Source organism: Pteropus medius, unplaced genomic scaffold (assembly GCF_902729225.1).
Source record: "Pteropus medius unplaced genomic scaffold, Ma_sr-lr_union100, whole genome shotgun sequence".
Taxonomy (NCBI): Eukaryota; Metazoa; Chordata; class Mammalia; order Chiroptera; family Pteropodidae; genus Pteropus; species Pteropus medius.
In genome coordinates, this window is record NW_024340695.1 from 270,476 (window position 1) to 284,537 (window position 14,062).

The 14,062-nt window shown below is 35.0% G+C and overlaps 1 protein-coding gene across 4 annotated transcripts in view; it reads left to right on the forward strand.

Moving 5' to 3' along the window:
• ARID4A (AT-rich interaction domain 4A) overlaps positions 1 to 14,062 on the forward strand; it is a 54,395-nt gene that overhangs the window by 34,668 nt on the left and 5,665 nt on the right. For 3 of the 4 annotated variants that reach the window (XM_039863817.1, XM_039863836.1, XM_039863826.1), the window contains exons 16-21: positions 711 to 958; positions 3,767 to 3,964; positions 7,255 to 7,339; positions 8,405 to 8,606; positions 10,126 to 11,247; positions 11,485 to 11,589. In XM_039863817.1, the coding sequence (XP_039719751.1) occupies positions 711 to 958; positions 3,767 to 3,964; positions 7,255 to 7,339; positions 8,405 to 8,606; positions 10,126 to 11,247; positions 11,485 to 11,589 (1,960 nt within the window). The remainder of the gene's footprint in view (positions 1 to 710; positions 959 to 3,766; positions 3,965 to 7,254; positions 7,340 to 8,404; positions 8,607 to 10,125; positions 11,248 to 11,484; positions 11,590 to 14,062) is intronic. The other variant, XM_039863846.1, reaches the window with a different exon arrangement.

A 14,062-nucleotide genomic window follows, 5' to 3' on the forward strand; every position in this document is an offset into this window, starting at 1 on the left:
TGACTTAAAAAGTGAGGATTAAACTCACTGTATTCCAAGTAGAGGGGAATTCTGCCAGTGTGTAGAGGTTGACTTGAAGAAGAATTTAGGAGATATTGAAAAGGCTCACAGTTTCACAGTCAGTTGATGATGCAGCAAGAGGCTGGGTAAAAGCTGCTAGCAATAGGACAGTATACTGCAGGCCCAGTGAGCTCTTCAGATACTCATTCAAAGGAATAGCTCTCTTTTTGGCCACTGATGCAGTTCAGTCCTTTAAAAATGTAGTAACACAGAAATACAGCGATAATGTAAATTAAATCTTAAACAGAGTTAGAGATCACAGAGCTTTAAAAAGGTCTATAATTTAGAGGGTTGATATATTATTATTCACATCTTGTATGACTGATGTTTAGATAATTTTTAAAACTTTTATTGTCAAGAAATACTAAAAGTGAGAAAATAACGTAGTGAAGAAAGAACATTTTTATTTTTTAAGTATCTATAACCAAGGATCATAGTAAACCTGGACCTAATTAAATAATTTACATGAGTTATTATTTTACTTTCAAGAGGAAGAGAAAAGTACACAGGAGTTGATGGCTTGTTATTGTCATGTCTCAAGCCAGAAAAAGGCTAGTCATTGCTGTGTAGATTTAAGAAAAAGATATTTTTCTGCTTCCTCCTCCCATTCGTAGTGATAGCTATTTTAAAGCTTTTATCCACTCTACTAGGGACGAAGGAGAATTGCTCGAGATGCAAATTCTATTAAAAAGGAAATTGAAGAAGAGAAAACAGAAGACAAATTAAAAGATAATGATATAGAAAATAAGGATGTAGATGACTATGAAACTACAGAGAAAAAAGAAAATGACCTACTACTGGGGAGAAAAAATACGCCAAAGCAAAAGGAGAAGAAAATAAAAAGGCAGGAGGATTCTGACAAAGACTCAGATGAAGAGGAAGAAAAAAGCCAAGAGAGGTACATTATCTTATTTTGTTCTCCAGAAGCACTTGTCTGAGATACAGCAGCACTCTGTTCCTGCTTAGATATTCAGGTTTGAGGGAATGTTTTCTTATTCGGACTTCCATTCCTCTTGTCTAATGAAGGTGAGACACATTGTGAAGATGATGTGTATCGCCTTTCGGAATTGGAGAATATACTGGTCGCACCATTTTAATAGCACTTGTGCCCTAAACAGTGGCCTCAAAGAAGGCTGCGTCACCCAGTCAAAAGAAAGGTCCTGCACTTGACAGCAGGGAAGGGAGCTGGAGAAAAATGGAGGAAGTGGACAAGAGGAAACAGCGACAGCAAAAATTCCATTTTAAAAAAGGTACAATGTGGGAAAGCTAACAAACACATGGGTGCACAGTACTAGCAGATGTTTCTGTGTGTTAGCTTCATCTAAGACATTTTTCTTTTTCAAGTTATCGTATTAGATTAAGTGGCATGCACCCCTGATTCTTGTTTGAAAAGTACATTCTTGCCCCACATCACACCAATAAATTTCAGCTTTTTAATGTCCATCCTGTTTGCTGTTGAGTGAAAATTGTATTTTTTTTCCGTGTATTATATACATGTATGGACTGAAATGACTTTAAAATAACCAAAGATTAGGCAGTCCAGCTAGATCACAGTAATATCTGACCATGTTTAGCTGGCCATTTCTGTGTTGTCAAATAGATTTACTAATTTTTATTACTACTAAAAAATGACTTTTAATTCAGCAACAATAGCATAACACACTTACTTGTAATATAAGCTTGCCTCCATAGTTATTTTTCAATTATTACATGATCTTGAATTTTCTAGAAATTTGAGTAGTTAAGCAAAATTCGGGAAAAGTGGCCTGCCTGTTGCATACAACTAGTGGCTGACATCCATCTGAAAATTAACTATTGAAAAAATATTTGTAAAAATAGGAATGATTGGTGAGTGGGAGAGATAATTTTATGATTCAGTAAATAGGTACAAGAGCTTGCACAATTACTTGTGGATTAGATTAGTGAATAAAGAAATTTTGTAGTGAAATATAATTAGGATTAGGAAAAGTGGGAGGAAATAATTGGAATCGTGAATAATGAAGTGAATGTGGTATTTCATATATGTGGACAATAAAATTAAGCAAAGGTGAATCACTTAAAAAGTAGAGCTTAATTATGGTGTGAAGTTTTGTTAAAAATAAGCATCAAAGTATATATACTATAGTATGTATATAATACATAAAACATATAATGCGTATAAATAAATAATATGTGGTTTTTAACCCTTTTCCCATTTAGAAAAAAAAAAATGCAGCTCACTGCCAGCGTTAATTTAACATCACATGTAGGAATGCTACATTTCCTACGATTTGACATTTTCAGCGATTGAGAATTACTATATTTTGCAAATGGAAATACCACTACTAAAAACAGAATGCTATACATAGAATAATGTCATTTGTTTCCAAAGACTATCCATATACTAGAGCAATGCGAAAATAATAATATAAGTGAGATATTTCATGGCAAACTTTGGGGGTAAGGTTAGGACTGAATACTGCAGCCACAAGCGCTGCTGACAAGTATTCCCGGGGCAAACAGGAAATGGGTTAAAAGCCTTAAAATTGATATAAAAATGGAACAAATGTTTTAGAGAAAATTTCAGAGATATATAATGAAAAATATTTCCTTTTATTAAATAAAAATTGAATATATAGACAAACATAGTCTGTATTCTCATTCTATGTCAGGAATCATGGAAATGGGAGATGTCTTTATCTATAGAGATTTCAGTTTTAAGTAGATTCTCTTATAATATTTTGAAATTACCCTATCAGGCTATAATTGGAAGATGCCCTTGGAGAGAAAACATTCCCATGGCAAATGGGTTGTCAAAGTTTTTTCATGTCAGGTCCCCTGGTGGTCTCTGAAGTAATACCCTGTGTTTATTATAGAGTACAATATCTCCTCTTAAGCATTTAAAACTCTTGTGACACTAGAGTGACCTTTGATGCAGATCTGTTCTGAATCCTTGCAGAGTTAACACAGGATATTTTATTTGTAAAAATATTAAAAGTATTGTTGGCCCTCCCAATGTAAATCTCCTTTATACCTGATTATCAAAACAGAAGCTAATGGGATGTGAGTAAAAACAAATAGAAATCAGTACAAGATATGCAAAGATTTTTTTCTCCTGGTTCTGTCCCGTAGTTTCAACAGGTGACCTGATAGTCAAATATCTATTGTTTCTTTGTTAGGTTGGGGAAACTTTTAAAATATAAACTAGTTTAAAAGATATGGTTACTAAGGTAGATAGCCTTTGCTCATTATTCGGTCTACAAAAAATAATTTTGTTAAGAACTATTCTAAATTGAGCAGAAAGTAGTAATAAATTAAATTCAAGACATTTTAGTTACAGGAAGTTACAAACTATCGTTAGGTAATTTTTCCATGTAAGGTGACACTTGAATATGAATTCTAAAGACTTTTTCAGAGCAAATGGTTCTTACTTTGTTTTACCAAAAATGACTTATTTAACTCCACATTGTCATGAACTGTGATTATTGATTGGCCTTTAAGAAGTATGGATTTACTTTTAGTACAGTGCACCTTTACAGAATAAATAAATTTCTTAGTAAATAGTCCATAAAAATCTTCTCCTTCTCCTCCTTCTTCTCCTCCTCCACTGACATGCTATTAAGGTAATACTTAGGTTGTGACTATTCTACATGTTGGATTCTTTTAGCATATATTAGTTCATTCTCCATTAAGTTATTAGCCTTGTCAATGTTATAACTTACTGCAGGGAAGAAACTGAAAGCAAATGTGACTCTGAAGGGGAGGAAGATGAGGAAGACATGGAACCCTGCCTAACAGGAACCAAAGTGAAAGTAAAATATGGACGAGGGAAAACACAGAAAATCTATGAAGCCAGTATTAAAAGCACTGAAATTGATGATGGAGAAGTTTTATACTTGGTACATTACTACGGATGGAATGTCAGGTAAGCAAGAAATGTATTTTTTTACTATTGAAATTTCTTTCGGTGGTTCAAAAAGATCAAATTAATGTGAAGAACCCGAGCAAATGGTATATGTGTATTTACAAAGCATACTTTGTATCCTAATTTTCCAAGACTTCCAACATTCCCACTGTTTTACTAGCTGTGTCAGTACTTCCAGCCAAAGGCTACTTGGATCATATCTGAAGTTGAAAAAATTGGATTTGTTACTCATTTGCAGTGAGGAAGAATGCACAGCATGGGGAATTGTGGGATGACTCAGTAAGAGGGTGTTAGAAGAATAAATGAAAGCCCAGGGCACCACTGGGATTCTGTGGGAACACCTACAGGACATGGGCAGGGAGCCAGGCCTACAGCTCCCAACAGTGCAAGTGGGTTTTTTAATTTACTTATTAAATTTATTAGAAATCAAGCCTGTATCAAATATTGTAATGATTCTAAATGGGTTAATAAAGGAATGTTAGAAAGGACTTAGATTTGAGTTTCTGTTAGGTGATTTGGGGGAGGGTTTAAAGAAATGGGGCTTTGCTCCAGTTTGGATACTGTCAAGAAGTGGAGTAACCAATTCTGTAATTGGTTATCTTAATATAAAATATGTAATATATATGTAATATTTATTACATGACATGTATGTTTGGTTTATCACATATAATATTATATATTATGGACCAATGTTAATGCTGTAATTTGTGAAGAAGCTGCAGTCAGGAAAAAAGGATGTTTGGTCATTTTTGTGGCTTGGACAATGTTCCTGTTTTTTCTGTTTACACACGATTAGGGAGTGGTCTTGTTTTTGTCTTGATCCATCACAGTCAAGTAGCAGACTTGTCTGATACTGATGGTCTGTGAAAATATTCATGTTCAACAGGAGAACAACACAACCTAACTGTGACTGCCAGATCACCTCTATAGCAACACTAAGGCCCAGCTGATGATAGTACTGGGCCAGTTCCTGAATGTCAGGGACCACTTTTCTCTTTCTCCTTTAGAAATTCTGTATGTTTAATATATTTGCTTTCCCTGTTTTCGTTTGGAGCCAGAGTGCTCCAAGGTTGCCCTGCATACTCCAAGTATACTCTCTTAGGCCTCAAGGTAAAGTACCTACTTTGTAGAGATGTGAGAAATAGTGGTAACATCTGTGTTAACATACAAAGTGCTTAGAACAGTGCCTGGCACTTAGTAAGTGCTCTAGTGTGTTAACTTTTTTTTAATGAGGGAGAGTTAGGTTTCTTTCATCTCACATCATTTTAAAAGAGTTTTGGTTTATCACATATAAAAGATTTTGAGTTGGGTTTATTACATGTAAACCTTTAAATTTTTTCTTTTTTCTCAAACTAGCCTATTCCCTTTACATTTCTACCAGCACTAGAAACAAACTTTTTAGTCTTTCTCACCATTGTTTTGTATGTACATGTTGTTGAGTTCATGGGGAAAGGACTACATTTACTAACTTTGAGTCACTACCTTTGCAGTTACAGCACATTATGGTCTTCTTGTTTCCTTGGATTCGGTCCAGTTCACAATCATCCATTCTTTCTTACCATCTGTGTGTGCCTATTCTTCTGTTCTCCTTTCTAGAACTTCCCCTTCCTATTATCTTCTCTCTCATCTTTTTAATGTTTTACTGTATGATTCTTCTTAACAGTCATTTTATTGTATGCTCCTGTTCTTCTTAAGTAGTAAAGTTCCTAAATAGTTACTTAACTGGTAATTCACATGGTTCATGGTTTTTCACTGCCTTCTCATACTTCCAAAAGCTGGTATAATTCTGGTCTACTCATTGACATAGAGCCACTCCGAAAGAACCTAGTTGGATTTCTGAAACAGGGTACCATGGACAACTATGAAGGGGGGTCCTGGTCTCTTAATTGAGAAATCCTTGGATTACCCTTGGGTGGCAATATTAATGCTGGAAGTACCTATATGACACGCTGTGGTGACCAGGCAAGTGTGGCCTGGATCAGGTGTACTCCAGATCAGGCCTGTGCTTCTTGGTTGTCCAATATGTCCTGTGGAATTTTGGAATTGGGCAGAGTTGCTCACTCCTTCTTTGTTAGTCCTGGACCAGATATATAACCCTCTTATTGCATTTACCAAATTATACTTGGTTTTACTCTATGTCTGTCATTCACACCAGACTACGAAGTGCAAGGGTCTTCCTTGTCCTCCCAATTATTCTCTACATGTATCTTTATTCAGTGCGTGGCATGCTAGTAGGCCCTCAGTAAATGCCCAAATGAATGAATATTTCTAAATCAAGTAAGAACGTACAGATACTTAGCCTGGTGAGATGAAGATATTGGGTTGATTCAGGAGGAGATAGTTTTCAAATCATAGTGTAGGTAGCCATGGTATGTCAATGGAAACTTGTGGATATTGGAACTGTGTCCTTACCTTGCACAGCTCCATGGTAACTGGATTACGAAATGAAGGTATGGTTTCCATTAACATGATGTAGTTCAAAGCAAAGACTGCTTGTAGTTTTCTGCTTAAATGTTCAGATTTTAGATTTTTGCACCAGGCACTGGAGCTCCTATAGAGCTCTATAAATACCTATGTATTTGCATAATGTAAGAACTGTTATTTAGTTCTAGAAAGCTTAATTTCTTATTTGCCCCTGATTAGTAACCTGGACTAACTATATTGAAATTCAAAGGTAATGTCAGTGTTTTTGAAAAAAGTACAGGGGAAATGAGAGGTTTTCAACTTGAATAAGCCAGAATAAATTTAGATAAAGGAAAGGAAATATCTCTAAAAAATTTCAGAGTCTTGAACTTCTAGTTCAGAGTAAAATTTTACTAGAAATACAGGCTAGCGAGAGTTCTTTGAGAAAAAGAGAGTTGAAAAGGACTCCATATATCTGGAACTGATCATATTACAGTTTGCATTCACCTAATTTATCTTTGAATTATTTGGTCAATAAAATGAATTCCAGTGCAGAATCAGCTTATTTCATTAAGCTCAGATCTGTGGAAATTGTAGAAAATGGAGCAGTTTTAAACAGTTGAATCTATTTAGAGTTTGCTTACATAGCTCTCCCTCTAAGCCTGTTTATCCGAATTCTCTTGCCTTGTCCTATTTCTGACAGGTATACAAAGCACTTACCTAGTACAGTGGCTGGCACCTGTTACCAGCAAACCAGCTCCTGTGTCATTCACATTTCTGCCAACACTAGAAACAAACACTTTAGTTTATCTCACTGTTGTTTTTATTTGGTAAATACATTTCAAATAAGATATTATTGTGAATTTTTATATATTCTTTATTTTAAGGTATGATGAATGGGTAAAGGCTGACAGGATTATCTGGCCTTTGGACAAAGGTGGACCAAAGAAAAAACAGAAGAAAAAAGCTAAAGTATGTTCATAGATTTATATCCTTTATGATAGGCACAGAAATTATATCATGTTTTTTATAAATCTCGTTTCCTCACTGTAATAATCTTGATTCTTTTAAGATAATTGTGATTTTTTTCCTCTTATAACCCAGAAGGTACAAAAGTAAAAAATGTAAACACATTACCACATTGTTTCGGGAAAAATGAAAACCAGTGACCCTCTGGTGCTCAGGCTTCAAACTCAAATGCCGATAGAGTAGCGGTCCCCAACCTTTTTGACACTAGGGACCAGAGCTTCTATGAGAATCTAATGCCGGATAATCTGAGGTGGAGCTGAGATGATGATGCTAACCCTGGGGTGCAGCTGCAAATACAGATGAAGCTTCACTGGCTTGCCCGCCACTTACCTCCTGCTGTGCGGCCCAGTTCCTAACAGGTCGTGGACCAGTACTATTCCGTGGCCTGGGGTTTGGGGACCCCTGCCACAGAGGCTATATTTAGGGAGGGTAAAGTAGGACTGATAGTGACCCAAAAAAGACATGTTTCTCACCTAGAGAGGGTGGAACTAACCACTCTGCTGTGGGATGCAGGGTCTGGGTTCCCAGATTTCATGATTTTTCAAAACAACTATATTTTTTAAAATGTGAAATCTGATTTTTCAATATTGGAATCTAATATTACATTTTAAAACACATACCTACCAGCCAGTTGTACCCTTATCCACATCCTCAATTTTCAACCTTTGTGGTAGAGATTCACCTTGTGTTTTGTCTGTTTTATGGTAGATATCTTTCATTCCTCATAGAATAGTAAAGGAACAAGAGGGGTGCTTAGTTGTTGTACAGCTTTCTAATAAAACAACTCTGACCTTTACAATATAATTGTAGTGTTACGGACTGTGGAATATCATAGTCATATAAGTACAAAATATGTTAGAAAACTATTTTAATTTTTCTATTAGTACAGATTAGAAGTTAACATCTAAAATATCTAACCTTTTTGAGTTGTAGTTTTCCTTGAAGAAACAGAATGTTTATTTTTCATAAAGCAGGGGCTCTTCTCATACATCTTGTTATGTTATCCAGAATAAAGACGACAGTGAAAAAGACGAAAAGAGAGATGAGGAGAGGCAGAAGTCAAAACGGGGACGACCACCTTTAAAATCCACTCTTTCATCAAACATGCCATATGGTTTGTCTAAGACTCCAAACAGTGAAGGAAAATCAGGTACCAGAAGTGCTCGCAGCAATATGCCAGACAGCTCACCTCTGTCAAATGGAATGGAAGGTGCTCAATTTTGAGGATCACTGATTTTTTAAAAATCAATAATATAAATAAGAAAACGTCAGTTGTGTGAGAAATTCATAGAAAGTGATCTAGTTTTTTAATCTCATATTATTTAAACTACAAAATTGGAAGAAAATTTATTTTAGTATATCATGTTTACTTAAAACTTAATGATGTTTTGGTTTAATTTAGGAATATCTTTTCTTGTCAATATTGTAGAAATAGTCTATTTTATATTAAGGATGGGTTGACAAACCATGCATCCTACTGTGTGCTGCACTGTCCTTCAAAGCATGCACCAGTGTCTCCTGTAATTCAGTGCTGTCACCTAGGACCTTTCAACAAAGCTGCGATTATGCTGTTCAAAGAACACAAAATAATGTGGTATAGACATATTTTGTGATGAATATAAGTGAACTTATTTTATTATTTTACATTTTTTCCCATTTTTCTACCTTTGTATGTTTTTCCATGTAATTGAAGAAATGTTAAATAGTTGCCTTATATAAAAATGTCCCTCCTTCAAGGAAAAAGCTATTCTGAACTACAGGATTGCCATTAATCCATATGTTACTTGTGTGCAAATTAGAAAAGGGCATTCTTCCTCCTCCTTACTGCCATCTTCTGGAAGGTTGCAATAATACACGGATGCAAGATGTTCACAAAGTGAAAGATGCTTTCTTATATGGCATGGCCTTGTGCATTGTACAACCTTCAAAACTATACATAGTAGTCTTGTTAAACTACATATAAAAGAAGTCCTTTTTTAAACATGAATTCTAAATTCCGTATGTGGTAAAATCACAAAATTATATATACCTTTTAATTTACAAAATTCATTTAAGTTTGCCTCTTTGAACTTCTTCAGAATATGAGTACCATGTGGGTAGAATTTTTATATTTTACAGCTCTTGTGCAGTCTTAGAACCCTACTTTATTTAAAAAATTCTCTGACTTAAAGAGAATGATTGTGTTTGCAAAAAGGTAGTGAGCCTATACTTTCATGTCTCCTAATCAGAAGAATTTTTAAAGTTTTGTAAATTCAAATCACTCATTTTGTTTGTCTCTTCTTTCCAGAATTACTTTCATTAGACTGTCCTAGTTCTTTCTAAGGACACAAAGTGGCCAACATGTTTATCAATCAGTACCTGGTAGATCTCAGATCAAACGACTTTATAACTTCACATCTCAGTGTTAGTCCTTTGAGTTACCTTAGGATTATCATAGCCTAAATATGATACTCGTGAAAATTGCAAAATAGTTCTTTTACAGAATTAAGATAGTAATGTTTTCTGTGTAATGTATTTTTACATGGAATTTATTTGATATCCTTTCCCCTCCCTCCACACACACACATTTTGGCACAAATATATGATTTATTTTAATCAGAAATTTCTATATGGAGGTATTTTGAGGTACATGATCAAGAATGTTATTTGTCTTTGGTAGAATTCTTTATTATAAAATTAGTTTGATAATCAAGATAGAAACCTTTCTAATATAACATTTCCTTTTGTAGACTCTTGTTCATCTGACAGTGAAACAGAAGACCTTTTAGAAAAGAATTTAATGAATGAAGAACTTTCTCCTGATAGTAAAGAAGAACTAGAAAAAAATGAAAATTTAAATGATGATAAACTAGATGAAGAAAATCCAAAGATTGCTGCACATATCTTAAAGGAAAATGATAGAACTCAAATGCAGTCTTTAGAAAACTCAAAGTTAGATGTTGGAGAGAATGAAGAAATAGTACAGATTTTTGGAAATAAAGTGGAACAAGTAGAAGAAGTTAAGAAAGAGGCAGAAAAATCCCCTAAAGGAAAAGGAAGACGAAGCAAAACAAAAGATCTTTCTCTAGAAATTATAAAAATGTCATCATTTAGCCAAGATGAAGCAGGAAGTGAACCTCATATGGAATTTTCTTCATTAGACAGTAAAAACTTTTCTTCTACTACTGAAGATGACATTGACCAATGTGCAAAAGAAAAAAAGTTGAAACGGAAAATACTGGGACAGTCATCACCAGAGAAAAAAATAAGAATTGAGAATGGAATGGAAATGACAAATAGCATATCTCAAGAAAGGACGAGTGATTGTCTTGCATCTGAGGGAATGAAAAACTTAAATTTCGAACAACACTTTGAAATAGAAAACGAAGGAATGCCATCATTAATAGCAGAATCAAAGCAATGCATTCAAGAATTGACTAGTGAAAAATTTGAGAGTCCAGCTGAAGAAACTGTAAATACTCCACTAAAAGAAGAAGAGGATGCAATGCCTCTGATTGGGCCTGAAACCTTAGTTTGCCATGAAGTCGATTTGGATGATTTGGATGAAAAGGACAAGACCAGTATTGAGGATGTAGTGGTTGAAAGCTCTGAGTCTAACTCTCTTGTTTCTATTCCACCTGCCCTACCTTCTGTAGTGCAGCATAACTTTTCAGTAGCTTCACCACTTACTCTTAGTCAAGACGAGTCTCGAAGTATAAAAAGTGAGAGTGACATAACCATTGAAGTTGATAGTATTGCTGAAGAATCTCAAGAAGGTCTCTGTGAGAGGGAATCAGCAAACGGGTTTGAAGCCAGCATTGCCTCTGGTACCTGTAGTATAATTGTTCAAGAAAGAGAGAGCAGAGAGAAGGGTAAGGACTTTGTAGCAAGAAAAATTAGCTTTATATTAAAACCCAAAATTAGTAAATTAAGAGTCTTAGGAACTCTTGATCTATAAAGTACTTGCCTGCCTTCCTTCCCCCCTTCCTCTGTTTCCTTTTCCCCCCACCCTTTTTTAAACTGAATGTGTACAAATCCATGTAGAGTAGAAAGGTGAGTAAATATGCTTGCACCTGACGTTTTGCTAATTCTTTTTCCCCTTATTTCAGGTCAGAAAAGGTCAAGTGATGGAAATAGCGGCTTATTGGCAAAAAAGCAAAAGCGTACCCCAAAGCGAACAAGTGCTGTAGCCAAAAATGAAAAGAATGGAACAGGTTGGTATTTTTCAATGCTGGGTTTAGTACAGTGTTAGTATTTTCAGCAGTTTGTTGGCTTGATCATTTGTGTCAGTTTTAAAATAAATTTGGTATATTATGTTCTGAAAATAGCCTTTTCCATTAATCTTTAATCTGAGGTGCTTGTCAGTTTTATTGAGAGCTGGGATAGCTGTGATTCTTTATGCTTATTTCCTTTGTATTTCTTATATAAAGTAGTAATATTAGAGAGACATATTTGGGTAACTTGAATAAAAAGAAAATAACATTTGCTGTGGTGGTAAAGGCAGATTAAATTACATTTCTGAATGGAATGTTTTCCTTTAGAAAAGCCAATTTCTAAATTGTATAGTAATTTTAAAACATGGGGAAACAAAGTTCTTATTGAAAAAAAAAAAGAAGGAAATTAGTAAATCAAAATGAATAGATTACATGAAAAACAGATTTATGTACAATAAGGAATAAGATTAAGTCACAAAATATAGTAGAAATAAACATGGTCAATTTTGACAACTTAAAGTTTTACCTTTAAAACCTGCCTCATACAAGTCTGAAAGGGAAATTCTAGGTTATAATAGATACATGTGCCAAAGAAGGAGCATAACATTTATAATAGGTAAAAGGCATTTCAGGTTTTCACTAGCCACATGTGGCTAGTGGCTGCACAATACAGGTCTAGAGTATAGAGAAAGAGTGATGGGAAATGAGACTAGAAATGTAGCAGGAATTATACAGGGAAAATGAGTAACTTTATAGTGGATAAGCCTGGCAGATACCACCTTAGTCAAATAGTCAAAGTGGATACCACCAATAATGGGACAAACTGAAATCATGTACCACCTGACAGGATGCAACAAGAAGAACATAGCACATCTATAATTTACTCTCAAAGATGCATAACCTGAATGTAATCGTGAGAAACCATCAATAAATTCAAACTGAAGGGTATTCTATAAAATAACTGACTTGAAATTAATTTTAAAACGTGTCAAAGTCATGGAAATCAAAGAAAGAAGAACAGTTCCAGATTGAAGGAGACTTATGAGATGTGACAACTAAATGCAGTATATAATTCTCACCTGGATCCTATTGCTCTAAAAGGACGTTGTTGGGTCAAGTAGAAAAACTTGTATGGGATCTGAGTATTAGATGATAGTAATATATTTATGTTAATTTCCTAATTTTGATGGTTATATTACGGTTCTGTAGGAGTGTGGTGGTTTTAAAAACATCCACAAATTTGTTGATACTCTTCCCTTCAAGAGGCAAAGCCTAATTCCCTCCCCTTGAATGTGGGCTGAATTTAGTGACTCACTTCTCACAAAATGGAAGTGATAGAATACGACTTGGGAGAATAAGTCATAAAAGGCACCGCAAATTCCTCCTTGCTCTCCCTTGGATCACTTGCTCTGAGAGAAGTTAGCTGCCATGTCATGAGGACACTCAAGCAGTCTATGAAGAGGCTCATCTGGTGAGGAACTGAGCATATGCTGCCAACAGCTAGCAAGAAACTGAGGCCTCCTGCCATCAGCCATGTGAGTAAGCCACCTTAGAAGAATATCCTTCAGCTCCAGTCAAGCCATCAGAGGCCAAAACTTCAGGTAAAAGCTTGCCTGCAACCTTACAAGATCTCCTGAGCCAGACCACACAGCCAAGCTGCTCCCAGATTCTGACCCTCAGAAACCATGTGAGATATTAAACATTTGTAGTTTTAAACTACGTTTGGACTAATTTGTAGATAACTAATACAACAATTTCTTATTTATAAGAAACACTGAAGTGCTCAAGTGTGGTAGGGCAACTTACATTCAAATGGCTAAGAAATGCATTTTTTGGTAACTGTTTATAACTTTTTTGTAAGTTTGAAGATTGTCTTAAATAAAAAGTTAAAAAGATTAAAAAGGAAGGAAGAAAGAAGATGGATCAATTTTACTTTTTAATAAGAATCTTTAGCTTAACTAAGGAAGTGAAAGAAGGAATGAATTAAAGAGACTTGGAAAGTAAAATCACTAGGACTCAGATATGAGGAACTGGTTAACTGACATGGAATACAGGAGTAGCAGCAGGTTGTTGGAAGATTAATTTAGGGAATACAGGAGTAGCAGCAGGTTGTTGGAAGATTAATTTAGGGAATGTGGAGTTAGAAATACTCAGTATTAGGAAAATTGGGGCCTAGCACTTAGAAAAAAAGTCTGTTTTTAGAAGACAACTGTCAAAGGATTGCAAAACAATGAGATTGCTGTGGGAATGTTGTAAAATGAAAAGAAAAAGGACCAAAAGGAGAAGTATGTGGGGTATCCCTTTATACGGGCCAGGAAGACTAGAGTATAAACTGATCAGAGATAAGTAAAAACCAGTAAACACTAGTGGGTTTGAATAAGTAGTTTCAAATGCTATAGAATATTCAACAGGATTAAAATATATTCTTTGAATTTGGTGATTATAAGTGTTTGGGACCCTAACAAGAGTACAG